The sequence below is a fragment of the Gnatocerus cornutus genome, chromosome 1, assembly GCF_029298725.1.
Source record: "Gnatocerus cornutus isolate USDA-ARS CGAHR chromosome 1, icGnaCorn1.1, whole genome shotgun sequence".
Taxonomy (NCBI): domain Eukaryota; kingdom Metazoa; phylum Arthropoda; class Insecta; order Coleoptera; family Tenebrionidae; genus Gnatocerus; species Gnatocerus cornutus.
Window position 1 is genome coordinate 24,371,188 of NC_142233.1, and position 26,077 is coordinate 24,397,264.

Here is a 26,077-nt window from a genome sequence, read left to right on the forward strand (position 1 = left end):
CTCATTTTAAGTGAAACTCATGGCTACCAACAAATTATGCCCCAAAAAGTCCTAAAGTACATAGTTGATGTTGGTGTAAATTACGTTCTGCTATTGGTGCCCCTGCTGTACCACGTTTTGTCAATTTTTAAGTTTGACACTTGTGGAGGTTAGTTTTATTTTTATTAGAAACAAATATTTAGCAGTATTTCGGGGTATCTTTTAATTCGAAATTTGGTAAAAAGCCAAAGTGTTGTAATGGGGCGCAGAAAAGCCGGTTTTAGAAAACACCACAAGTTTTCTAATCAAAAACAGGTGAGTGAAAATTCTAACCTCATTCAAAAATATAATAAAATAATTAGGGAAATGACGATGGAAAAGACACGCGGAAGCCGTATTCGGATATAATAAGAGAAAATGAAAAATTCGTGAAATATTATGAGGTAAATAGACATTTTGATCTTCCGAAATTACGTTGAAATTTTTAGACCCAAAATGTTTGTAAAAAGGAGGAATACGACGATTTTATAAGTAGTTTAAAGAAAGATTTACCTGCAACATTCCGTATAACGGGATCCAAGGGGGAAGCATGCAAAATGTTGGAAATTGTACAAGGAGAATTTATCAAAGATTGTTTGAAGCAGCAGAACAGTGAAGGAAAACCCCCAAGCATATTCTCATTGCCTTGGTAATGTTCACATTTTGGCGTATTTTAAATTAATGTAATCCCTCAGGTACCCTAATCAATTGGCGTGGCAGTTGGAACTCACCCGGAATGATATCAGACGCTGTGAAGCCTATTACAAACTGCACAACTTTTTAATTTCTGAAACAGAACATGGAACCATTTCGCGTCAAGAAACAGTCAGTATGATTCCACCATTGCTATTGGATGTGCAGCCTCACCACAAGGTAACTTATTTCTTCAACTTCATTGGCATTTCCTAATTTCTATTTGCAGGTTTTAGATATGTGTGCTGCTCCTGGCTCAAAAACAGCCCAAATTTTAGAAATGCTTCATGCAAATGAGGAAGCTATTCCTTCTGGCTATGTGATAGCCAATGACGTTGACAATAAAAGATGCTACATGTTGGTGCATCAAGCTAAAAGATTAAATTCGCCTTGTGTTGCTGTTATAAACCACGACAGCGCTATTTTGCCAAACTTATCTGCGTCTTTGCCTGATGGTTCTGTTGAGCAGGTTCAGTTTGATAGAATTTTGTGTGATGTTCCATGTTCTGGTGATGGGACACTTAGAAAAAATCCAGATATTTGGATGAAGTGGACTCCAGCTAATGGATTAAATTTGCATGGGTATTGTTGCTTAGTTTGTCATTATCATGCTTGAAGAAAAATTTTCAGGATTCAGTCCAGAATTTTGAGACGTGGAGCGGAATTATTAACAGTAGGGGGGCGATTGGTGTACTCTACATGTTCCATAAATCCTGTTGAGAATGAAGCTGTGATTCACAGACTTTTGGCTGAAACTGATGGCGCCATGCAGTTGGTGGATGTCAGTACTTCATTGCCGGGGTTAAAATTTGCACAAGGTTTGTACTTATCTTTAAAATTCTTCAATTTTACTTACTGTGTCACAATAGGAATGGAACACTGGTCAGTGAGCAGCAGAAATTTGGAGTTTTATTCGTCATATGAAGAAGTGGACGAAAAGTGGAGGACCACCATAAGACCCCAAATGTTTCCGCCAAATCCTGAGGATAAAGAAAAGTATCACCTAAATAGATGGTAATTTATTTCATACTAACATATTTACCTGGAATTGCTTATTTTTTTATTTTATTTCACCAGCATACGAATTCTGCCGCATCACCAAAACACTGGGGCCTTCTTCGTTGCCGTCCTAGAGAAATTAAAGCCTCTCAGCTCCAAAGAAAAATCATTCAAAACTAACGAACATGCCGATTCTGCAGTTGCCAAAAAGCGAGAAAACGAAGACAACTTGCCCCAGAATCAAAGAAAGAAACGACGAAAAGACGGCTACAGAGAAGATCCGTTTGTCTTTTTTACCGACAATGAACAAGTATGGAACGATATTAAATCGTTCTATGAAGTATCAGACGACTTTGACTCGAAATGTCTTTTAACTCGTTGCCACGTCGGCAAGAAGAAGAATATTTATTTAACTTCAACCGCTGTTAGAGACTTGGTCGTTCAAAACCAGAGCGTTATTAAATTCATCAATACAGGAGTTAAAGCGTTTGTTCGTTGCGATAATAAAAATATGAGATGTGCCTTCAGGATTGCTAATGATGGATTAGAGAGTATTTATCCATATATTGGAGAAAGCAGGAAAGTTGATATTCCTAAAGAAGATTTGGTTACCTTGTTGATGAACACGAATCCTGAAAAGTCGCCGCCGATATCTTCGCTATCGGAGGTGATACAGAAACAAGTGGAAAATTTAAGTAAGTCAAGGAAACGCGTGAAAATGGAAGCTTATATGAATTTTAGGTCCTGGAAGCTGCGTGTTAATTTATAAGGAAGCCATTGAGGGCAGTAATGTTCCATTGGTTATTCACATAAGTGGGTGGAGGGGCACTACGTCTTTGAGATGTTACATGGCACAGTATGGAACTGTGCACCTCTTGAGGCTGTTGGGGGGAGATATATCCCAATACGGTACTGATTTTTACATAATTTATATTTTTTTATGATTATGACGCAATTTCTATTGTCGCAAGACAACTTGAATTTTAAATTTTGTCTCCAATAGTGTTGACATTTTTTTATTTATTTATTCGTTTTTGCTCAATTTTCAGACGTGAATAAGTTTAAGAAGACGGAAATGGAAGAGGACAAGGAAGAAAAAGCAGAAGCCGAATAAAACCAACCAGGTTAGTAGTAGTTTTAATTATGTATTTGGAATAATAACGAATTATGTACAGAAGAAGCATAAAATCCTCCGAGAAGGTTACAAAATTGCGTATTAGTGTCTCACTTTACAGTTATCTCACACAATATCACAAATAATTTGATTGGTATTTAAAATTTAGAACATGTACCCTCCAGATCCTTAAGAGCACTCCAACACAAAAACAAGTACAGTTAAAAATATCAATTTATTTATTAATATGCAGCGAACGAGTGCAAATAACATCTCTAACAATTTTCAGAATGGACGAATGCTTTTTAATTGACTAAATCTAAATTGGTATTTTACAAAAAGGACGGTTAAAGTATAAAGGAAGTCGTGAAGTGAGTCTACTCGTAATATTAAAAACGTGCGGGAATAAATGAGATTTAAACTTGAATAGTGACTTGTTTTTGGACTTGAATTTTAATCCTTGTGTTCTTCAAACATGGTTTGTCTCCCGTAAGGTGCTTTTTCCAACAGAGTTCTTCGTCTTCGAGGTTTTCGTGACAAAGAGGGCACCGGTTGTATCCTTCTAGCATTCCGCGACAGCTATTAACATGATGTTTGATCTCTGATATTTTTACAGCTTCAGAGCATTGAGAGCATTGGGTGTAGCCCTCTCGACGTTCGCATTCCATGAGAAGGTGCTCCGTTAACATAGCTACTTCTACCACTTGGCTGCACTCTTTGCATCTTACCAGCATGGGACAGGAGCGCCAATAGTGGGAGTTCATGGAGTTGCACACGGCTAAGATGCTGCTCTCGGGCTGGTTGCAAAATATACACTGTCTGAAATATAAAATACCATCAGAAATTTCTTTTTCTTTCTTTCAACTCACTTTTCGTCTTCTTCTTTTTGGGAGTTGTTACTAGGGGTAGAAATGCCACTAGCCGAACTGGAGCTCCCGTTTTTAGCAGTGCCGTTGTTGTGAATGTTACCACCACTCAAGCTTTTGGAGAGCGTGTAATTCTTTGTTTGATTATTGACGTTGTCGTAGTTAAATATGTTTTGGATGTTAGACGTGCTCGGGCACTTGTTTATTTCATTAGGGGTTGGTTCAGGGCTTAAAAAATCTGAATTGGCAGGAACAGTACATTGTTGGATGACGCGTGTTTTCTCCAACATTTCTTTTTTCCTCTGAAATGGGACGTCCAGTCAGTTTTCAGACCCTTTTGTTTTGCTCACCTGGAGATCGATTTTATCGAACTCGTGAAACAGTTGTCGATACAGAAGATTTCTCCTTGTGATATCATCGTCTGGTGGGAGCTGTTTCCTTACCAATCTCGGATTGACTTTGTATACCAGCACCAGAATGCGTTCTGAAACTTTCCTTACAGCTTCTGCAGGGTGATGCAAGCCGCTTGCACCAAATTCAGATAGGGTTCTACAGGTTAAACCGCTACAATGCAACAACAGAACTGAAGCTCTAGTTTCGCCAAGCGCTAGATTTTACTACCTTTGCTTATCAGTCGAAATCCCGTGATTAATAATGAGCTGTTCGACCATCTCTGCTCTACTTAAGGCTAGTCTAGGATGAGTACTGCTGCTAACTGGCCTACTCAAATGAACAGGGATAATATGAAGATCTCTACAATTAACTCGTTAAGCGAACTTCTAAAGTTTCGTGACAAAAACTCACCTGACATTCTTGCAGTCAGCCATTGTTAGAATAGTATGAACTGCCATGTGATGTATTCTAGCACTAGTATCACCTGATTTTGTGAGGAGTTCTGGGAGGAGTTTGTCCACACTGCGCGAAACTTCTGCTGGAGAGACTCTGCCAGGGACGAACTGCACGAAGAATAATCTAATCACCTCGTTGGCCAAGTTGTATACTGAAAAAACTTTATCTCGAAGGGTACGATGCAGCAAAAATATCGCAGCTCGCGCCGTTTTATTCGCAGTGTGCATTCTGGAGTTATCATAACTCAGTAACTCCTCCTTCAGAAGATTGAGGCCTTCTTCTTTGTCACAGTAATGCTTGGAGTAGTACTTCTCCACTAAATCATTGCCGAAAACAACAATCGGGAGTGCAGCTTGTTTCTTCTCTCTTTCAGTGAGTTTCGACGTTGCTTTGAAGTCGTTATCCATTTGGCATTCTCGAAGAAACTCGTTGGTTTGCGAGCTGAAATGTTCAATCAAATGGGCTCAATTATATTAAAAGCCGTACTGTCTTAACGCTGGGAGTGGTTTCTCTTCGTACATCTCATAAGTCGATTTAACTATAGCTCCCGCAGACTTGTTCCGACGACGGAAGGAGCCTCTTGTGGTGATGTTTGTGGGGCTTCCGGTGCTTGGTGAGCCTTTTTTTGGACTTTGGTGTCTTGGCACGTGTAGAGGAGAGACTTGTGATTGGTTGGTTTGGGGGGAATTGGCTCTTTTGTCGTTGGCGACGCGAAGAAGGGTTGGGGAAAGAGGGTTTTTAGAGGGGGCGTCAGGTTCGTCGTTGCATTCGTCGTTTTTAGGGCAGTGCTGTAACATTTGAGGTTGTTTATATCCAAACTTCTTTGCTTTTTAGTAATTAAGAGCAAATTATTGGAAGTAATAATTAAAGTATTGATCTTGACCCAACTAAATGTGATGAATTAGAAAAATAGGTAACACGATCCAATCAATAAAAACAGCTAGAGCAGACTTAGCAAACAGCTCTTAATGGTTTTTTAATGTCGTGTTTGATTGTCTATTAATAAACTAATTGACCCAAACGAGTTCGATGCAATTTTGTAAACTGACTGTTTAATAGATCGCTTGACAACTGTTTCATACAAGTGGATACAAACATATTGAATAATTGTAGACCACGTAATCTAGACAAAAAATCGTTGTTGAAAATCGAAAAAAATGAAGCAGAAGTTTTTTTCTGAAAATATGTAAAGGAATAACGAAATACATGAATTCTTAATACTGCAGTTATTGATGTATTTCAAAATCAATGCAACACATTCAAAGATAAATATGTCAAATAAATCTGACAATTGACAATTTATTTTTGAGAATATCAGAGCTGTTTTTGTATTTTAAAACAATATCAAATTAAATCAAACTATTGTTTATTTGATTTGCTTTTGTATCTTAACCCGCCGAAAACTCGCATTAAGTACTCGTGGGATTTCTGTTGCCTTGTCCAACACGGCAGTTTTCGTGCTCGTTATGCAATATACTGTTGTATAAAACTGAAACTTCCGTAACAGTAACAGGAGAATTTTACAAAATTTCATGACTTGATATAACATACTTACACCGTCAGTTTCTAGGAGTTGTTGAACACAAAGTTCCTGGTAAATAGTCACTCTATAATCATCCATTTGATTCTTTTTATGCCGAGCGCGTTCGTAGTCCTCTAATTCGATAGCATGTCTCTTTTCAAGCTCGTATTTGCCGAGTTTTTCACCAGCGGTTCGAAGACTTTCCATTGCAAGTTTAAGCTTGCGTGCATATTCGAATCTCTCATCTTGAAACAGTGTTTTAAAAGAGAGTTTCCTCTCATGGGACAACTTACTTATCACAGCCAGACGCTTCTTTGTTTCCATTTCCCGAATAATTTTAGCTACATCAACATCCACATACATTTCAAAGGCCAAGTCATCATAAGGCGACCAGTACTCTGGATCGTTTACTAAATCGTTTAGTTTTTCAGCATTTTCAGGGCTCGAGTGGCGTCTCGCAAGGATTTCAGTCCCGAGGACATTCACAGCTATCAGGCTTACCTAAAGTAATATTACTTATAGTTTTGTGAGCTTCTAAGTTTGACGGTGGTTTACCTGGTTGTTATTATTGTGGGAATTTGAGTGGTTTTTGCCTAGTTTCAGCCTAACATATGAAGCGTTGGTAACGGGAACGTTGGCAGACTTTAATTCTCGACTTTTAAACCCTGTGCTTTGATTATCTGAGAGAGTTATGTAACCTAAGTAATCCCAATTGATGGTGTCGACATCGTCCACGGTGTTCGTGTCTTCATTGCTCGAGAAAAGCTCGATTTTAGAAGCTGGAAGGAAACCTTGTTATCGGACAAATTTTCTCGTTTATCTTCTTACGAATTAAATATTGGTGAGCTAGAATCTGTATTTTGTTAAGTGAGCACCTCTTCTCTAGCTGTATTACTACTTCTTGGGGGTACTCGCAGTTTTTTGCCGATTGCCACCCTTTTACAGTGGGGCCATGTGCGTTTAATTCAATAGCCCGAAATTTGGGGTCTTCGCCTATAACAGTACATCTTCATTTTGTTCTTTACTTCCGCTTACTTACTAGTGACGTGGATGATACTGAAATCAATCTTCTTGGGCATTTCCGCAGCGGTTAATTCCTGTCCTATCTACCTACTTTCACCATCTTTCTTTAAAACGCACTCGCCCGGTTTTTTGTTAAATGATTTATACGTTTTCACGTTTTATTGATTATTTTCTGGAGGATTCTCACGTGGGTCGGAAAATTCCCTATCTATTCATTTTGCTTTCTACACGTCTTATTGATTTTCCACAAACGTTCGCGCCGCTGCTCTGAGTTTCAAACTCGGGAAACTGACGGCTATTGTGTTTGTTTGAAACGAAAAACTCTTACAAACTTTTTATTCAATATTACAAATCTTCGAAATTATGTCACATTCACAAAATGCGCAATTTCTTAAGAACACTTTAGTATGGCACGTTAAGATTACATCAATGTTAGTAAACTACTGGAATATTATTTTATAAGTTCACGCATGTTCTCTGGTTAAAATCCAAAGAAAATAGTGCAGACATCACTCTACGTACACAATTGTTATCACAGAAAACACATAAGTACAAAAAGTTGGTGTTAATTTATTTTTATTTGTGGAGAAGGCGATCATAAGTTTCATTGTTCACGCAGTTTTCTTCGCATTCTTCGAACGGCAAGGATTCGTAGACATTTTCTTTGTTGTTCTCGTGTTGTCGGGCTTTTCGATTGTTCTTCTTTTTGATATATCTGAAATGTTGGTAAATTAATAAGTGCGTAAATGGAAGTTTTATTTTTGTATTGTTTTTGTTAGAATATTTGAAATAATAATAATAATTCACATGTATTTTGTAGCTACGAAATCTTGGTCCCAAGTTTTAGAGATTTAAAAATTTCTAGCTTCATATTAGACTTTAGACTTTTTAACTTTACGTTTTAGGTAAATCAACTTCTTAAATCTCTATACAGAGTGAACCCGAATAAAATATGTACGAAGCCCAGAAGGGGTAATAGTTTACCACCAGTTTGAAATTGTGGCCGAGTTTCCGAGATTTTTTTTTAAGTTCTCTGCAGAAATCGCCCTGTGCCACTGAATTATTGTTAGGGTAGGCTAGTTGGAAATAAAAACGCTAATAAACAAGTGGCAAAAAAATGTTATCGAGGTTCCCGAATTAACAATAATTGTGGTAGAGTAAGGTGGGCTTTACAGTGCCAAATTCTTCAAATTTGGATTATTTTGAGTTTGGATTTTTTAATTTCTTTGCTAGTGGTTTCTTCAAAAGTGTTGTCATGGGCCTAAAGTTATAAAAAGAGTTTTGTTTACCGGTGAAACTGAATTTACGTGGGATGACACTGTGGATGTCTAAAGCAACATTTGATAATATTTTGTAATAACTTCAGGTAACTTTTTCATTTATCTTGTTTATAGTTAAAATTTTAGTTTGGTCCACTAAGCGAGTCGAAAAAAGTTACCTTGCGAACCAATCATGAAAAAAATTTGATTATTTTGAGTCTTTAAGTTGTAATAAATTTTATAAATCTATATTTTTAAGATTTTTTAAATTTCCTTAGACTCATTTTGGTAGATTACTATTATTTCTCTAAATTTCGCAGATTTTGGAAATTTCCTACTTTACTATGTTTTACTTAGATGACTCAAACTCTTCCAGGTTCTATGCGTTTTCTATACTTCTGTTATTCTTTCAGTTCAATAGATTTCCTGAATTTTTAAAATATTTTGAAATTTTTGAAATTCGAATTAAATTCTTTATATTCCTTCGGTTCCATGGATTTCTTGAAATTTCTAGATTTCCGACATTTCGTTAAATAAGCCTTCAAAAATAAGAAATTAAGATGGCAAAAGTAACAACAATTTTACAATGCAATCTAACAAGAAAAAGAAAAATTCAACACTGAGAACTGAAAAATCCAAGAAAAGGAAAACGACTGAATCGAAACTTTTAAATCTAAAAACTGGAGACGAAGAGTCCTAAACTAAGTTAAGGGAGTTTGGAACCATGAGCTTGAATTCTCGTGAGAGTCAAAATTTTCATAACATAAGAAACGAAAGCGCCTGTAGAAATTTGAAGCCAGTAAAAATCGGACAATTTGAAACATTAATCAATGATAGTAATTTAGAAAATTAGAACCTGAAAATTTGAGAAACCAAAAACTTAATTTTCCATAGGTTTGTTTCTCTGTTTTTAGTAACAGCTTTTTTCCAAGTTATATGATGCAAAAACTGCTTAAAAACCGAGAATTTTTACTCACCTGTACGCCAAAAATCCTATCGGAATCAACAGAAGCAACACCAGCAAGATATACAAATGGTTGTTACTTCCACTCTTCATTACAGTACTCGCCGGCGTTGCCAATTTCTTGTAATAAACAACATCATGTTCCGTCCCTTTATACTTATTAGTGACAATAAAAGTAAAGCAATATTGAGTCTTTGGTTTCAACTCTTTATCATTTTTGTCCCCAGTACCAATTTCTAACGTTCTATCAGCTTTTTCACGTACTTCAATCGGATCCAAAATCCACGTGTCACCAAAATTATGGCACAAGTGATCTGCAACTTTGCTATTCGATGTAATACCAAAAGGAACAATTTTTTCGCGATCAAAGTCTTGCACTATCACTCTGAGACTGTACGAATGTAATCTATGATCAAGAACAGGAAGCTTGAAAGTTACAGACGTAGCCTTTGTTGATAATACTGCAGGACTTTGATTAATATGGTCTCCTATATCGTCAGTCTTTACGTGGGTGTGTCCATAAGAACTCTTATATTTTGCGTTTTTAGCTTGAACGTAAAGTTCGTAGTGAGTACTGTACGGTATATATTTAATCTAAAAAAAAAGAATCAACAATGTTAGATTGCTATTTCAACGACTTACTTGGTACTCATATTTGGGTAAATAAAACGAAGAATTGGTAATTTTCAGAATTTCTTGGATGTTCTTAGTTGTGTCATTATCAGTACCATTGAGCACAATATGGAAGGAATCAATAGTACCATTCTGATCATAAGGATGCGCCCAAGAAACATTTAAATGACAGTAATCTAAAGCATCCTTGCAGTCAACCATCTTGTAAGTTATGTTACTGGGAATTCCCGGTACTAAAATTCAATTTTTTTTTATCCAACACAAATAACAAAAATAGTACCTCGATCCTCCATGAAGGTTTCAATTTTGACTTCATCTCCATAAAACTGGGTACCCTCATTTCGCACACTTATCTTAAAAGTGTACTTCTGATTTGGAATCAAATTGTTGACTTCGATACAGTACTTCTTCGGCCAGAGTTTACATGGTGCTATAGCTAATTGCGAAGTTTTACACTTTGTAAAACTTAGGGCACTGCATCTTGTGATTTGAACATATACAGGGACACCTTTGGAAGTTTTAGGTAAATTGTATCTGAACGACACTGAACTAGGATCAATGGAATAGAGTTCCAAATTTTGGATGGCCGAGGCTCTCCCAGGTTGCGTGGTGAAACTACTTCTCATATCAACAGTGTTCTTGTTCCTTTGAATGCTTTCAAAGTTTCTGGCAGTTGCTATTCGCAAAGTGTACGCTGTATAAGGTTGTAAATCGTTGATTTGGACAGTGTTTTCGGTTTGGACATCAATTTCTCTGGTGATATTGTTTTTCAGATTCGTAACTGCAATTGAATACAAAACGGGACCGTTGACGGATGAGCAAGGAATTTTGTCCCACGAAACAAACGCTTGGCTGTCTGTCACTTCAACATTGAGCTTTGATGGAAGTTCTTCCAAACTTGGTTGTTCTGTAACGTTTAATTAATTTCGGAATTGTTGACACCGGTGGTACTTTCTACCTGATTCTTGAGTAGTTATGGCAATTTTCTTTTCATTCTCATGAAGCATGCTCGAAAAAGTAATGTTGTATTTTGTGTACGGTATCAGGTTGTTGATTGTGATTTCGTTATGTTTGGTCATGAGGAATCCGTTTGATTTTACTCGTTTCAAGTTGGGAGACTCTTCAGGACAAAGATCATTAGCCTAGAAGAAGGTATAAGAACACAAATGATGATTTCGTGGTATAAGTACCTTATACGTGATGAAGTAGTTTATGCGGTTGTTGGTGTCTTCTTGAGTCCAGTTTAAATAAATAGATGTTGAATTCGATGAGTTATTGATTGTTGGAAAATCTGTTATAAATAAACAACATTAATTGGGTTTATTTGGGAAGGCTAAGTACTTGGTTCCAAGAACAAATTACAACAATATTAATTTTATTAGTTTGTTATGACGCAAATTGAAATTGCGATGCTTGAAATTACTAAAAAAAAATTGACTCCAGTACATGGTTGAAAAAATCGTCGTGAAAATATTTTGTTACTACTTTTTGTCAGACACATTTTTTGCTGGAAACTTATTGGTGGAAATTATTTTTTGTATTTTTGACTAGATCTGACCATAAGCAAAGATTTGATACCAATTAATCATTGAAACAAATTACTTACACTGCAAAAAAAGTTTTTTTGCGCTTCAGTATGACTGTAAAAATTGAGATTGACGACGAAATATGGTATTGCTTGAGAGAGTGCTAATTACTCTTTATTTAAATTGCACATTATCACAAAGCAGCAAAGTGAAAAATAAACTACCAATATAAAAGGTTTTACAAAATTTAACAAAAATATTGTACAATGCAGACTGCACATGGTACATTATTGCTTTTATTTTTATTTCTGTCGTAAGTCCGACACGTGGCCCACAACCTCATTTCTTAAATATTTAACATAAAACGGAAATCATTTTCTCATTAACAGCTCGTCATCAATATTTTACATAGGTGTTGATGAATTTATGACTTTTGACAGAAGTTAATTATAGTTACAATAAGTCTATTATATAAATATTTCAATTTATGACCTAATGCAAATTGACCATACGGTCAATAAATTTGGAATTTTATGATTATTACCTTTGTATCAGCGTAATCAAGTTTTTATTACGGTTTAATAACGTCAAAAAATAAAAGTGACATTATTGCTTGTTGAGAAAGATTTTTACCAAATTTGTACACGCAGTAATACATTACACCACGCGTGCGGGAAATTACGTACTAATGGAAATATGTATGTATGTATGAGTTGCACGAGTACTAGTAGTAAACAAACTGTTCACATCGGAAGGTGAATTCTGAAAAAGTTGTCCGGAAAATTGGTACTTTTATACCTTACGAGTTCTCACTCCAATACCAGTTTATAAGATTGTAAATTTTATACAGAATATACATACAGAATCCGGCAACACTCTTGCCCATCCCCAAAATCGTCTTTAATTTTAAACATAAAATTTTGAAAATTTGCATACACTTGATAAAACAGCGTTTTTTTCGCAAATTTGAAACACAATTTGCATTAGATTTAAAATAAAAACTCAAATATTTGTATCACAGTTATGTTGAAAAAATTTTGAATTCGCGAATATTACCGCAAAAACTCAAAAATCGCTAAAAATTATACTTTTTAGGCGTCGCGACGCCACACAAACCGTGATATATATTTTGACATTACAATAACGGTATTCTCTTATTTGACACCACGCACCTAGATTTTATTAACTTTGATTGCCTTTTTTTGATATTTTTTTTGAAAATATTTTTTTGTAAAAGTAAAACATTACACATTTCTGACTCAAGAAAATTAATATCTTCAAAATTATGAAAAAAAATATGGGTCACAATTTAAAATAAGAAAGTTGAATTTCGCCCAAAATATTCCAAGACATTTAGAAACATTCTAAAATTATCAGCTTATAGTAAATAAAAAGCCATTTAAACCCAAGCTTACTAAAACTAACAGGTTTGCTACGAAGTTTTGAGCCAATAGGAGCAGACCTCTTGAACTGGCGCGAATACGTCATCGGAAAGCTCTTTTAAATTCCAATTGAATTTTTTCATTGCTATTATTATTTAAAACAGCAATATTTAGCACTCTGATGCTTCCTCAAGAACTTTGTTAAACAACATTGGCGATCAACAATGTTTTTACACCCCAAACCAATTGACAGAACTTTCTTGTGACGTCATTTATGGTCGCACGTCCCTAGCAACCAAAAGAGGGTGGAGTTTCAGCCTTAGTAACGAGCAAACCTGCTTAAATAATTTAGGAACCTTGATTTAAACCATTCTTTCAATTTTTGAAATCGGCTTATAAATAAAACTTCTACAACGCTTGCCGTTTTTTAAAAATCACCCGTATTTATTTTGTAATTCCGTTTTTCTCTGCAAATATGAATTATGAGACAGACTGATAATTGTGCGAAGTAAGATAAGTTGTTTGTAAGTTGAACATGTGTTTGTAAAATTGAGCAATTGGTGAAACAGAAACTACAGAATCTATTTCAAGTTTGCTCAATAGATTGTTTTTTACACTCTTAATTTCAAGTCCAAGTTTCAGAAGGTTTAACAGCGTGCATAATTATTATTTTAAATAAGTTCCCTAGCAAAATTTTTAGATAACATTTGAAAATTCACAACAATAAATTGAATTTAATAACACAATTATATTTGAAGAGGAAGACAGTGTAGAAAAGATAAAAATAGAAACAAAAATTAAAAAAAACAAGGAAATAGGCTCCTCAAAATAGGAAAAAAATTCGTTCTTAAAAATAAAACGAGACACCTTGGCTTTTAATCAAATAGAACACAATTTAATAGAAAAGAAGAATAATGAGAAATGCTCTGAATGCAATAAATTGCAGAGAAGCAGACAGAAATAAATAGCGGTCGTATTATAAAGGGCTAAAATTAGATAGAAAGAATTCTAATACACCAAACCCAACATAACGAGATTGAGAGAACAAATAATAATGTTAGAGGCATAAATGTCATATAGAGTAAGGTAGTCGTGTAAATATGTCTAGAAAAAGATTTGACATGGAATAATTCTCAAGAGCAGAAAAAGTAGTAACACAAAAACCATAGTTATGAATACGAGTGATGAACTAAAACTAGAATAAAGTTTCAGCAACTTTTCAAAGTAAATGAATAGTTATTTATATTATAAGTGACAGAAATGCAACATTATAAGCGAGTGAGAATTTCTTAGAATAAGTAATAGTTTATATACATTAATGGAATTTTGCTCACCAAGATAGATATACGACGTTTTATTTAGACCGCTCACGGCTAAAATTTTTTTTTACAATTTCATAGGTGCACAATTTTTTTTTCACAAGTCGAATGTCACCAAACTGAGTTGTACATACAGGGTCCGGCAACACTTGTGTCCACCCACAAAATCGTCTTTAATTTTAAAGATAAAATTTTGAAAATTTGCATACCCTCACAGTTGACAAAGCTCTAGAAACTGACGCAAAAATTTGTTTTTTATTACCGACAGCTTTGGCGTCGCGACGACTTAAAAATGTAATTTTTAGTTAATTGTGAGGGTATGTAATATCAACCCCTAATTTATTTTTTTTTCAATATAAATGTTAAAAATATCTCAGTTGTTATTTTAGATTCAATGCAAATTGTCTTCAAAATTTGAGAAAAAAATGCTGTTTTATCAAGTCAGTTTCCAATTTCATTACGTCAAAGTTGTGAACTACGTTTACACCCATCTGTCAGCATCTTGTGTCACAAATGACATCTATCCTTTGGCTCGCTTTAGTTTGTAACAAAAGCCTTACTTGATAAAATTGTGGCTTTGTCGATGTTAATTAACGATTTCTGGTGTCCATAAAGTGCAACATGCCCGTGTTAATCAAAATTAACCTTTATAAGAGTGAATGAAGTGACTTGTGAAATTTTGGTGTAAACGTAGTTTGCCGCTGCGCTGTCATAATTTTGAAAACTAACTTGATAAAGCAACGTTTTTTTCGCAAATTTTAAACACAAAAACGCAAAAATCGCTAAAAATTATACTTCTTAGGCCTCGTGACGCCAACCAAACTGTGATAAAAAAAACAAATTTTTGCGTCAGCTTCTAGAGCTTTGTCAACTATAAGCGTAGGCAAATTTTAAAAATTGTAACTTTAAAATTAAAGACGATTTTGGGGGTGGACACAAGTGTTGCCGGACCCTGTATAATGAAAACTAAGTCATGTAATGCAGCTCCATTATATGTATAGAGCGATGAAAAAAAGGCCCCTATCACGTTGGAGCTAATTCCTGGGCCCAAAATTAAAAACTAAAACGAAATTTGTGCTTTTTTAACTAACATACAGCCCGTGCGTTTTAGGTGGCGAGAGCGGTAGATGTGCAGTAAAATCTCACCCACAATTTTTGAACGTTTGGCCACTCATGGGCGATGAATTCGAAACAATTTGTCACTTTTCGGTTGCCCCTACTATCGCCATCTTCTGTATAAAAAAAGGCTTAAACGCTTAAAAAAAAAAAAAAGGCTTAAACGCTTAAAGGCGGTTTTAACTAAAGGTCATTTGTTAAATTGTTGCAACAATCTGTTTCTATGGCAAAAATTCACTTTAAATTTTTTATGATTGTGAAACTGGACCTTAATCTTTAAAAAGTACCATTTCTTGGCTTTGTCGAAATTTTTTTAATGTTGCAACATTGTAAAGCCATTGGTATTAGTTGCTTAGTTACGGAGTAACTTTACGAATGTAAAATCTTATTAGAAAGGGTTGAGCAGCATTGCCAAGTGGTAGGTACTTCCACTCATGAGCGCCTTTTTTTCATTACCTTGTCGAACTGGTGGTGTAATAAGTGAATTATTTTTTTAACAGTGACCATAGGGATTACTATGCCGAATTTTCAACCCCATGTTAACTTTTAAGGATGAAAATACACAATATAATTTAAAAAGTCTGGTTTCAATTGTACCAAAAAAACCTTGAAATTAAAAATGAAATTGTATTTTCAGTTTAGCGAAAAAAGAAGCTTATATACATACATATGTATAGCTACACCTGCGTGTTTCTTATTATGATTATGACTAATGTCATCACGTAAAAAGATGCTGAAAAACACTTTCACCTATAGATCGAATAAGCGATAAACTTAACACAAGATGAAAAAGTTACAACAAATACCGACGCGAATCAATTTTTTAATTAACGTCCTCTATTTCCTGTGACATTTCAAAATAAGATTTACTGTTTATTTATTGGATGCACCATTTGGCAAAGATTTCAAAACAAAATTACTAAGTAGGTGCCAGCTTTGTTTTAGTACCCACTGTTAAACGAACAGTTTTCTTTGTTTTAACGAGTCTTCCCATAGTTTTAATTTTTAAAGCACATAAAAGATTTGTTTTTCTTATTAAATATAAATAATTAAGCAGTAGTAAGCAATATTATAATACTTACATTCACTTAAACCATTGAGTATAAATCAGACACGATAATTTTTGGTATTTTCCAAAAGTTTTAAGTATCATAGAACCGACAGAGAATATCATTGTACATCTTTTTCAGTCTTTTCTAGGTCAACGGATTAATGTGCATACGATAGAAATTAATTTATGGTGACCGTTAAATTAGGCAGACCCTGAAGACAAACCTAAATAGGCATGCCTCAAAACAATGCATATTAAGAGTTGACTAATTTTATATACACTACCAATGGATACTATTAATTTTAATTGTGCGCTATTAAACTTTAAATTATTATTTTTGGTTGAAGCCGGAAGAAATCCCGCATCCAGCTGTTACGCAACTAACTAGCTCAATATCTCGCAATAAAATTTAACAATCAAGCTGCGGTTATCTTTTTTTTTTTAATTTCAATGCTTTTTTTTCGTCGGTCCACAACAGTCGAGCGCACCAAAAAATCCGTACAAATAAATCAGATCAATGACTCACAAAGCAATAAAACGCAAATTTAGATTTTCCATAGAATGATTAAAGTTCCGTCAATATTTGCAACCTTACCGAGCATCACGCGCTATTTCCAGCTGCTGCACATCGAGGTTAATACCCGTTAAATTTAGATTTAATTGTGCAGACTTGCATCATCACACGTCTTATTAAACACTCATATCAAATATCATAAATGCAGTACTTCCTGAAGATGAAAGAAATCAAAAATTTACCTTCAATCTTCGAGTAGACCAATTTTTTGGGTCGCCACTTCGGATGTTGAACGACCTGACAGGAAATGTGATCAACGGCGTCGGAAGATTCCGTCATGTCATCTTTGTATTTCAAAAAAGTGACTTTCACTTCTGTAATTCATAAAATTTTATTGGGCCGTAAAGTTATTAATAAAAAAAATTACCATTTTCGTGACACACACGGACGTCGTCCACCGCCCAAAAGCCTTCGGTTTGGTTTGTTTCTTTGGTGAATTTGGTTTCTATGAAAATGTTTAGTTTGTCAGCTAAAATGTGGTCGTCTTTTAGTTTCACGAGTCGCCACTGGAAATTCTGAAAATACATGATCACAAGGTGCAATGAGTGGTAAAATTTAAGTACTTGAGTGGGCTCCACGTCGGCTAAAAATTTCTTCTCGTTATTTTTTATTGCGAAAAAGCTCATAGCACAAATAGGACATGTCGAAACATACAAAGACACACACATATCTCGTGAAGGAAGATTCAGAATAGGTCCTAAACGGGAAGTCTGGTTCGTTTTTGTGTAAATAAACTGATCTAGAATGAGAATGTTTGAAAAAAATAGGGAGGACGCAATATTTACTTTGGTGAATTTTCCATAACGCTGGTTGTTGGCTTCTAATGAGAATATACATCGGTTTCAAAACATCCTTATCTTCATATTCTATTACAGTTCTGTTAACGCTGATATCCACCAAACTCAAAATTCCTTTGTTATTAAGATTTACGACGAAGTTTCGCCATTCATCTCCAGACAAAATATTAGCGAATGCCTAGAAAGTAAATGTTAGCATGTGTAGGCGTTCAAACAGTTTCTTACATTATATGAATCCAGAAATTTATCACCATTTGAGATATTTTTCGGGAACGTCATATATTTTCGCAAGACAATTGCAGTGGTGCTAATATTGAAGTGGTAGCAAGGATAACTGTAGGGATTCCAACCGACACAAAGTAATAATTCCACGCTTTCGGACGCTCGGACAGAAAATCCTGCTTTGAAGACGTTGGGAATTTCGATTCTTTCCTCGAATTCTTTGGTTTTGTGGTCCGTAAATATCGTAGGGAAGTCTAGCATAGATAAAAATGTATTAAAATTAATAACAAAAATATTAATAATAGGAAGTTTTTTTAAGGTAAACATATCTTTTGAACTTCCTGTTTCATTGAAAAAGTAATCATTTTTTTGTTTTAGTAAAAAGTTAATATTAACTGCAGCTCAACCATTATATGATGGTTTACACCGTGTGGAGGCAAAACGTTTATCTCCCATAGAATGTGGATTTAATTCTCCGGAAATGTTAAAATTATAATCATTATTAACCAAGTAAAAAATACTAAAATTATAATAATACAAATAAACGGTGATGAAGCAAGCATGAACTGTGTACTTTGGAATTATCCTTTCAAAAAACATACTTAATTTAATAGTTTTGTCCTTTTATTGCTTCACCTGCACATTATCATATTGTATAAACATGTTTTTTTAAAGTGTGACCATCAACACCTAAAAAATTAGTATTATTTACTAATTTATATAATTTGTTTGAATTTGACATGAACGATTTTGTGCACATATTGTATACACTATTATAAAGGTCCGAATGATCATTTTTATATATTTTTTATTTTGCATTAACAATAATAAAATTAAATAAAGAAAAAGTTTTTGTATTTTGTTCATGTCTTAAGGGCCCCACAAACGAAACGGTCGAAAAAAGCGAGGTCTGTGGGTAAAACTGTCGGTTCAACACGACGGTTTTTGCCCACAGACCTCGGTTTTTCCGACCGTTTCGTTCCAACCGTCGAAACCGTCGTTCAAAACTGTCGTGCAAGAACGACGTTTGTGGGGCCCTTATAAGTTTATAGACCACAAAGGAAAGTCATTTGTTACTGCTTTCAGGTCTTTTAATTCTTTTAGTGCTTTATTGCAATCAGCAGAGGCTTTTAAAAAACTATTGTATTATATTCTGCGCCTAGAGTATAATCGCATTTTCTCCACTTCAAAAAATTAGAATCTCTTGTTATATAAATTATGTTTAATGAAGACGTACACCCACCTAACCCTAAAATCTTTATATTGTGCGAGGTGAAGAAAACATAATTTTGAAATGTTTTTCTTGGGGCAAATAAGAAGTTAAGTTATTAAAAAAAAAATCTAAACTCATAGATTTTCAATTCGAATTCACAAGAAAGATCGTTCTGTTTTAATTGTGTAACTTACTTATTAAATTTAAATTACAGTCATGGAAAAGGAGCTCAAAATTTTCTCAAAAAATGACTTAATATCCATTTGGTTATTCAAGAGTTAAGATAGTTACACTATCAAGATATTAACGAAATTATATCCGACTTAAAAAAAGAAAAGTAGTGAAATGTACCTATGGTTTGTTAAACAATTTGTTAAAATAAAATGGGAAACCTTCTTGGTTTAAATCGTTTAATTAATTTAAACAAATAAATTGGGATGGAATAATTACCTAATGAAATAAATGCAAAAAAAACGTTTTGTGTCCATACTTTTGTCATATTTGGATCTTGTCAGTAATGTTGCAAATTGATAGTACAGGCGCATCATATATACAGGGTGTTAGGTAACGTTATAGAAAAAGGGGTGATGGAGGCCGTGAAAAGTAATGTTTCGAAGTTTTTTTCGGGTTATCTTGAAGCGTTTAAGAGCTGGAAGGCTTTGAATGTGACCAATCAGGGAACAATTTGCATAAGGTTACAAAAATTTGAATCAGAGTTACTGAAGGAAATTTTTTGTTTGATGTCAAACTGACAGTTCTTATTTTTTATCAGTGGCGTACTTGTTCTATTTTTGTGGACATCACAAATCAAGTTCGTCAAAACAAAAATGTGTTGGGTACAATAAAGGAAACATTGCTGCGTCGTTTACAATTATGTGTTCAACAAGATGGTGGCCATTTTGAACATCTAGTGTAGTGTTGCTTTATTGTCTGTTTTTTGAATAAAATTGCGTTATTGTTTTTCCCTTTTATTGACGCCACTGATTTAAAACTTCAAATGTGACGGGAAAGTGACAAATTATTCATTTGGTCCGAAAGCTACTTGGATTTCTGTAAAATTGAAAAATTATTTGAAGCCATTCTATTGGTCAACTTTAAAGCCTTGTAGCTTTTTAACTAAAACGAAAAAAATAAAATTAATTTCGGATTCCAAGACAGTTTGCCTTCCTTAATTACCCATTAGTCTATGGCCGTAACGTTACCTAACACCCTGTATATCGTATATACGTTGTAGGTATAATATGTAAGTAATTCCTTATAACATGGTCATTGATACTACCTTTAGATATGGTCGATTGCAGCATTTCATGGTTTAGGAGTCATATAATTTATCGCAGAAAAAGTATCATTTTATGCATTTTTGGAGTTTTGGGATAAAATAAAACGTATTACGAAAGCTGTAATGTTATCAGGTTTTACATTACTCGGAAATTTTAAAGAAGTCAAGGGCTATCGCCCCTTGTTCTTCAAATATATTTCTTCGTAATATCAAAACTCTAATAACGTTACTTATATTGTAAATATCTATACACGAAATTAAAGATAATTTATTCCCAAACACCAAATTTTAACAAAAAATGCTATCATCATCAGAGCGATGATTAAACTTTAAATTAGCATTGCTATCGAAACGCACACGTCAGCATTTTTTGTTAAAATTTGGTGTTTGGGAATAAATTGTAATTTTAATAATTTGTCAACACCAAGAATTGATCCAATAAATTTTCTTTGACGAAATTAAAGATTTAGTTTAGATTTTGAAAACCGGCCGTTATGTTATTTATTTTTATTATAAATCTGTTAATCACAATTATTGTGTTCAACATTTTTGTTCCAATTATAAATATCTACCAATGGCACATATTATTGTTAATGTTTATATTTTCCACATTCATACCCACTATTGGCGATACTAAGAAGTGGTTGATTTTTTTGTTGTCTTGGATTTTTCTAATAATTTCCATAATGTAAATCAGGCTTTGAGCAATGGTGTTCTTTCTGATTTTTCTCTAAAATTTTTATCATAGCAGCTATACAACTTTTGGCTAATTAGCAGTCACTGCTCTTAGCGACCGGTTTTCTTTTAATTTTGCAATGGCTCTTGTTTTTTGACTACAGTTAAATGTCTAGGTACTTAGTTAATCTAGGCATTTTTAATTAACTGTCCTTAGTTATTGTCATAAACGACAATTAGAAGTACGCCTTTGATATAATTTTTTTTTTATTTTACATTAATTTTTCACAAAAAGTGACTATTTTTTAGTCGTTTTTAAACAGTAAATTAGGCAATTTTGTTATAAGTAATGAAAAGCGCTCGTTGACATCGGCATAAAAAGTACTTTTCCCGGCTACCTCTATCACCCCTTTCGCTATGGTCGTAACGTTACCTAACACCCTAGGTATAATAGAACTCGTACTGTATATAAAAGTAATTACAGGCGGCGTAAAATAAAACAGTGCTTGTTTTTGGCTTGGCATTTTAGAAGCATTTGAGAGATTTCTTTGTTTTGATTTATTATCCAAACATTCCCGGCGCTAATTACGCACCAAAATTTTACATTAGTTAGCGGAAACTTAGATTTATGATATCTAAAGCACGTCATCATCAGAGCCATTTACAATCTTTCAATTTTAATCATTTTGTGACATGCATTCGAACATTTTAAAATTTCTTAATACGCAAAAAAACGTTAAATGGGCGTTACCAAAATAAAAGTTAAAAACATGAAAAAGTTAATAAGTTTAGTTGCCTCATACGAGAGTTTCATTTATGTAAGTAAGCATATCAACATATTAACACCATTTTTCATATTTCATTGGAGTTATCGTAGGTTCAAAAATTTTACTTGCCGATGAAGATAACAATTCAACTTTCATTTAAATGGTAACCTGCTTAAGTTGTTAAATTGCTAAGTCCATTTTTTAACAAAATGCGTTTTCAATTTTATAAAAAGGATAACAGAATGGTACAGCGCTGAATCGTTTTTGCGTTATTATTTCAGAATTAAGAAACATTCCATTTTCATTTCCCAGATTTGACGACAAATATAAAAAAAATAAGATTTCTCGATCTCGGTTACAAAAATTCAAAATGAACTTAGCAACTTAACGACCTAAGCCGACGATAGCTTGCGCAATTTTATTACTCTTTTTGATTGACATTCAAAGTACATAACAAAAACAAGAATGTGGTGCCTACTTACTATTAATTATTCGTCGCACCCTATTTTATTGTTGTCGTAAAAGTTTATCTGCGCTTTTTATTATGAATTCACTCCCTTACCTTCCCATCGTGTGTCAAACAGTAAATCCAGCGTCCTCGTTGAATTTTCATCAACTTCCCAATTTTTGAGAGCCCAAATTTTATTACACTTTTCACTTTTCCCGAATTTACAGTTAAAATCATTATGAACCGTCGGCACGAACTTCGTGGCTGAAACCCAAAATTTTTTATTATTTCTTGTCTTTTTCTAAGGGCAACTTACTTATTTTGGGTTCCTTTTCTTCATTGGTGGGCAGAGGATAGACCCAGCCTATCGCCGAATACCGCTCATTCTCTTCAGCGATACAATTGGGTTGCACTTTTTCACCTTCTTTTTTAACAATATAAGTAAGGTTGATTGCCGATTGTCCGACGAAGACGGTAACCGTCAAGAGAATGCTCAAGATGAGCATCTTGCTCCGTCTGAAAGAACACCACAACACTGACTGGTGATTTCAAAGGTGATAAAGATAAGGTATTTATTTGCCGAGGTTCAACATCACGTAAAGTGTGTTAAGTCTACAGAGAAGTCAGTATTATGCAAGGTTGGGAGGAATAAAAAAAAGGACTTACTTATTCTGCACTAATTTATCGAATGAAAACATTTGAATGTGTCGTGCACGCATTCATGTTGAAATTGAAATGCTTATATAAATAGAAAAGTCCTTGAATCGCATGATCGTTCAGCCTAAATATTACGATGATGTGAACAAGTTTCTCTTTTTAGTGTTAAACAATAGGCAACTTGTTAGGCATAATGAGAAGATAAAGCAACAGGTAGGTTTACCTGACTTGTTTGTTTTTATTAAGATAGATGTAACAATCTTACCTTTGATTATGATAAATAATTGACTCACTTTGAAAGAACGTTGCTCATTAAATCGAGTGTGGGCACGGAAAATCAAAAAGGAAGAAGCTGAGAAACAGGTTTATTGAAAACCCGAAAGTATCGTGTAATATCTTATTCCATCTTGTCGAACTCTTTAAAATTGTAAGAATGAAGTTTGTCAACTGTAAAATTCACGAAAGGAAGAAAAATTAATTGTTGCGATTGCATATTTTGTGAAGAGGGGAATAATAAGTAGATTAGCATCCGCGCTACGCAATTAATACCCGAGGCGAAGAAAATAAAACAACATCAAATCGTGTAAATAGATTTATTAGCAAAACGTGTAATACAATGTGAGTTAAATACTCCAGAAACAAAGCCACTATTAAATCGCGTTAATGAAATTATTCTTGTTGTTGTTGCTCTTCTTTCTGCATTTCAGCAGGTCTAGTCGGTTCCTTATCGCCCTTCTTCTTTGATCCAGAAACAATATCATCGATACGCAAAAGCAATATAGCTGTTTCAACGGCAGTTTTGTAAGTTTGTAATTTGACAGCGAGAGGTTCCCACAATGAGTTTGACGCTTGCTCGACTAACTCGCCACTTTCCCCGTCTATACCCCACGAACAGGGACTATTCTGGTCAGTGTGATTCGCGTGTTTGGCTCTTAAAGCTGTCAAAGTTCTAATCGTATTAGCACCACAATTCTGCGCCAAAGTCTTCGGTATGATTTCCAAAGCATGAGCGAGGGCCCTGTAAGGTCCATGAGTCGCTTTCTGCAACAATTTTTGTGCTACTGCCATCTCAATCGCGCCTCCTCCTGGTACTAAACGTGGTAGCAACATGATGTTTCTTGCAACTTGTAAGGCATCTTGTAAGTTACGTTCGGTTTCGTTGAGGATGTCTTTGCTAGCCCCACGCAAGAGTATGGTACAAGCCTGTAAACAATACTATTACCTAAAAGTCAGTAATGAAACTAAACTCACTTTAGGATTTTTACATTCAGTAATGTAACAGAAGTATTCGTCTCCTAACTTCTTGATTTCGAAGAGTCCCGCTCCTGTTCCGATATCAGATTCTTGGAGTTCTTCGGTACGATTGACGATGGTGGCACCACACGCACGGGCTACGCGGTTGTTATCAGATTTTCGGAGACGACGCACTGCACTAATGCCTGCTTTTAGTAAGAAGTGTTGAGCCAAGTCGGAGACGCCTTTTTCGGTGAACACCACGTCGGGTTTGAGTGCGATGATTTCGTCGCATTGGCGACGGACGTGTTCCTCTTCTAGTTCCAGGAGCCGCGTGAAGTCCTAGGAGAAAAAAAAGATTATTTAACTTCTGTGGTAAAATTTCATTTAATTTAACTGAGTGTGAAGTTCGTACTTCGCGTTTAATAGGACATTGAAAACGGTATTTTATAAATGAATACGAAAATAATTTACAAGTAAAGTCTTTATGATACTCCAATTATTCAATATTTCTACTCCCGTGACTAAAATTCATTTTGACAGCTTTAAATAATAATTGTTGAAAAAGTATAGTAGGTAACACATGTACAAACATCTCTAAACACTCGTTTCGCTTATGCGTAAGCAAATTTATAACAATTGTTATATAATATGCTGTTTTAAACTCACCGTTTCAGCTGTTATTTCAACGTTGGTCTGAGATTCTCCCTTCTTATATTCAAGAGAACAGTCCAGCAACATTATTCTTGGATTCTACAATCGATTTCAATTAAAATTATTACAAAAGGGGTACTAGTCGTTTACCTGAATATATCTTTTCATTTTTGGATGTGTAACGTCTTTATTGATCATTACACCCCTCAGAATCTGAGATTCCTCAACTGAGCCTCCTGGAATTTTCTCGACCTTGGCGTATCTTTTAATATCAACTTCAGTGCGGCCATTCTCTTCAATCAACACAGTGTTTACAGCATCCAAAGCGATATTGACTGCAAGATCTGACCAACGCCCTATGAACTTGGTTCCTATACACCCTTTCACCTTGAAATAAATGATTCAACTCCTTGTTATGACTTTAGTAAAACAAACTTACCACATTAGCTAACGCAGCCTTGTCGTTTCTATCAATAGGAATGCTCAGTGGCCCTTCTAGCAATGTAACCATGTCTTCAAGAGCCTCCTTGTACTGCCTGATAATGACTGTAGGATGCATATTTTGATGTAAAAACTGCTCCGCCGCCGCCAACATTTCTCCAGCTAAAACTATAACTGAAGTGGTACCATCTCCAACTTCTTCATCTTGAGTTCTTGCAATCTCAATCATGCTTTTGGCTGCTGGGTGCTGTACAGTGATTTCGCGAAGGATAGCATTTCCGTCGTTTGTCATCACAATACCTCCCATTGGGTCCATTAGCATCTTCAACATTGCTTGAGGCCCCAGACATGTTCGAATAACGTCGGCAATTTGCTATTCCAACAAAAAACAGGGTGTGCTTAATCTAACCTCAAAATCGCAACAAGGTGTGCTTTTCCGCATTGAGTAATCAACCCCAATTGTTAAACTGGTGTTAATTAGTCAATTTAAGCGAAAATTTCACAATGAAAAACACGTGCTCATCATACCTTTCCGGCGTTTATATTCTCCACCTGGACTTTGCGACCGGATTCTCGCTTCGTGTTTTGGCCTGGAAGAATAAAATTCAGCGTGATTAAACGAACAATGATAGAAAGAACGAAATTACTTACTTAAAACTAAAATAGGGGCACGTCCACCACCGAACATTTTAATTTTTTTTCTAGGAAACACCGGGACAATGCAAAATTTTCTGTCAAACTGAGATGGAGCGCATGTGGTAACTACAAAATCTGCATTACCAA

The 26,077-nt window shown here is 34.8% G+C and overlaps 4 protein-coding genes across 6 annotated transcripts; 1 reads left to right on the forward strand and 3 right to left on the reverse strand.

The window, feature by feature from the left end:
• The first annotated feature begins 88 nt into the window (after positions 1 to 88).
• Nsun2 (tRNA (cytosine(34)-C(5))-methyltransferase Nsun2) lies at positions 89 to 3,668 on the forward strand. The gene is made up of 11 exons (XM_088044275.1): positions 89 to 294; positions 342 to 422; positions 468 to 667; positions 714 to 891; positions 941 to 1,293; positions 1,342 to 1,529; positions 1,581 to 1,725; positions 1,789 to 2,405; positions 2,452 to 2,619; positions 2,760 to 2,834; positions 3,441 to 3,668. Exons 1-10 carry the CDS (start codon positions 238 to 240, stop codon positions 2,822 to 2,824), a joined length of 2,052 nt encoding a protein of 683 aa, XP_087900401.1. The 5' UTR covers positions 89 to 237; the 3' UTR covers positions 2,825 to 2,834; positions 3,441 to 3,668.
• LOC148180906 (centrosomal protein of 104 kDa) lies at positions 2,886 to 7,345 on the reverse strand. Its single transcript, XM_088044267.1, has 11 exons — positions 7,101 to 7,345; positions 6,890 to 7,054; positions 6,617 to 6,840; positions 6,355 to 6,562; positions 6,095 to 6,306; positions 5,026 to 5,327; positions 4,495 to 4,980; positions 4,312 to 4,443; positions 4,041 to 4,254; positions 3,694 to 3,992; positions 2,886 to 3,643 (listed from the first exon to the last, which is right to left on the reverse strand). Exons 1-11 carry the CDS (start codon positions 7,138 to 7,140, stop codon positions 3,241 to 3,243), a joined length of 2,685 nt encoding a protein of 894 aa, XP_087900393.1. The 5' UTR covers positions 7,141 to 7,345; the 3' UTR covers positions 2,886 to 3,240.
• Positions 7,346 to 7,406: 61 nt separating this feature from the next.
• Positions 7,407 to 23,297, reverse strand: LOC148180907 (uncharacterized). 3 transcript variants are annotated; one of them, XM_088044256.1, is made up of 14 exons: positions 23,232 to 23,297; positions 22,626 to 22,825; positions 22,424 to 22,573; positions 17,931 to 18,181; positions 17,694 to 17,883; positions 17,472 to 17,647; positions 17,276 to 17,423; positions 17,091 to 17,222; positions 11,131 to 11,231; positions 10,899 to 11,082; positions 10,221 to 10,847; positions 9,950 to 10,173; positions 9,321 to 9,901; positions 7,407 to 7,799 (listed from the first exon to the last, which is right to left on the reverse strand). In XM_088044256.1, the coding sequence occupies exons 2-14, from the start codon at positions 22,813 to 22,815 to the stop codon at positions 7,661 to 7,663; spliced, it is 3,093 nt and encodes a 1,030-aa protein (XP_087900382.1). In that variant the 5' UTR covers positions 22,816 to 22,825; positions 23,232 to 23,297; the 3' UTR covers positions 7,407 to 7,660. The 3 variants fall into 3 exon arrangements, with proteins under 3 accessions (XP_087900382.1, XP_087900372.1, XP_087900377.1); XM_088044246.1 differs by lacking the exon at positions 23,232 to 23,297 and adding an exon at positions 22,976 to 23,092; XM_088044251.1 differs by lacking the exon at positions 23,232 to 23,297 and adding an exon at positions 22,976 to 23,091 and having other exon boundaries at positions 22,626 to 22,921.
• Positions 23,298 to 23,545: 248 nt separating this feature from the next.
• Positions 23,546 to 26,072, reverse strand: CCT3 (chaperonin containing TCP1 subunit 3). The gene is made up of 7 exons (XM_088044285.1): positions 25,946 to 26,072; positions 25,823 to 25,884; positions 25,293 to 25,667; positions 25,004 to 25,240; positions 24,869 to 24,952; positions 24,218 to 24,541; positions 23,546 to 24,169 (listed from the first exon to the last, which is right to left on the reverse strand). Exons 1-7 carry the CDS (start codon positions 25,980 to 25,982, stop codon positions 23,636 to 23,638), a joined length of 1,653 nt encoding a protein of 550 aa, XP_087900411.1. The 5' UTR covers positions 25,983 to 26,072; the 3' UTR covers positions 23,546 to 23,635.
• Positions 26,073 to 26,077: the final 5 nt, after the last annotated feature.

Excerpts from the sequence above, each read along its gene's own strand:
- Nsun2 (XM_088044275.1), top strand. The coding sequence starts at position 238 with ATGGGGCGCAGAAAAGCCGGTTTTAGAAAACACCACAAGTTTTCTAAT. Across the intron at positions 1,530-1,580 it reads GGGGTTAAAATTTGCACAAG|GAATGGAACACTGGTCAGTG; the intron begins GTTTGTACTTAT and ends GTGTCACAATAG. Across the intron at positions 2,406-2,451 it reads GAAACAAGTGGAAAATTTAA|GTCCTGGAAGCTGCGTGTTA; the intron begins GTAAGTCAAGGA and ends TATGAATTTTAG.
- LOC148180906 (XM_088044267.1), bottom strand. The coding sequence starts at position 7,140 with ATGCCCAAGAAGATTGATTTCAGTATCATCCACGTCACTA. Across the intron at positions 4,444-4,494 it reads GCTGACTGCAAGAATGTCAG|AGATCTTCATATTATCCCTG; the intron begins GTGAGTTTTTGT and ends AGTTAATTGTAG. Across the intron at positions 4,255-4,311 it reads ATTTCGACTGATAAGCAAAG|CGGTTTAACCTGTAGAACCC; the intron begins GTAGTAAAATCT and ends GTTGCATTGTAG.
- LOC148180907 (XM_088044246.1), bottom strand. The coding sequence starts at position 23,028 with ATGCGTGCACGACACATTCAAATGTTTTCATTCGATAAATTAGTGCAG. Across the intron at positions 17,884-17,930 it reads AATTTCTGGATTCATATAAT|GCATTCGCTAATATTTTGTC; the intron begins GTAAGAAACTGT and ends TTTACTTTCTAG. Across the intron at positions 17,424-17,471 it reads CCGACGTGGAGCCCACTCAA|AATTTCCAGTGGCGACTCGT; the intron begins GTACTTAAATTT and ends ATGTATTTTCAG.
- CCT3 (XM_088044285.1), bottom strand. The coding sequence starts at position 25,982 with ATGTTCGGTGGTGGACGTGCCCCTATTTTAGTTTTAA. Across the intron at positions 25,885-25,945 it reads TGCCCCTATTTTAGTTTTAA|GCCAAAACACGAAGCGAGAA; the intron begins GTAAGTAATTTC and ends TTATTCTTCCAG. Across the intron at positions 24,953-25,003 it reads AAATGAAAAGATATATTCAG|AATCCAAGAATAATGTTGCT; the intron begins GTAAACGACTAG and ends AATCGATTGTAG.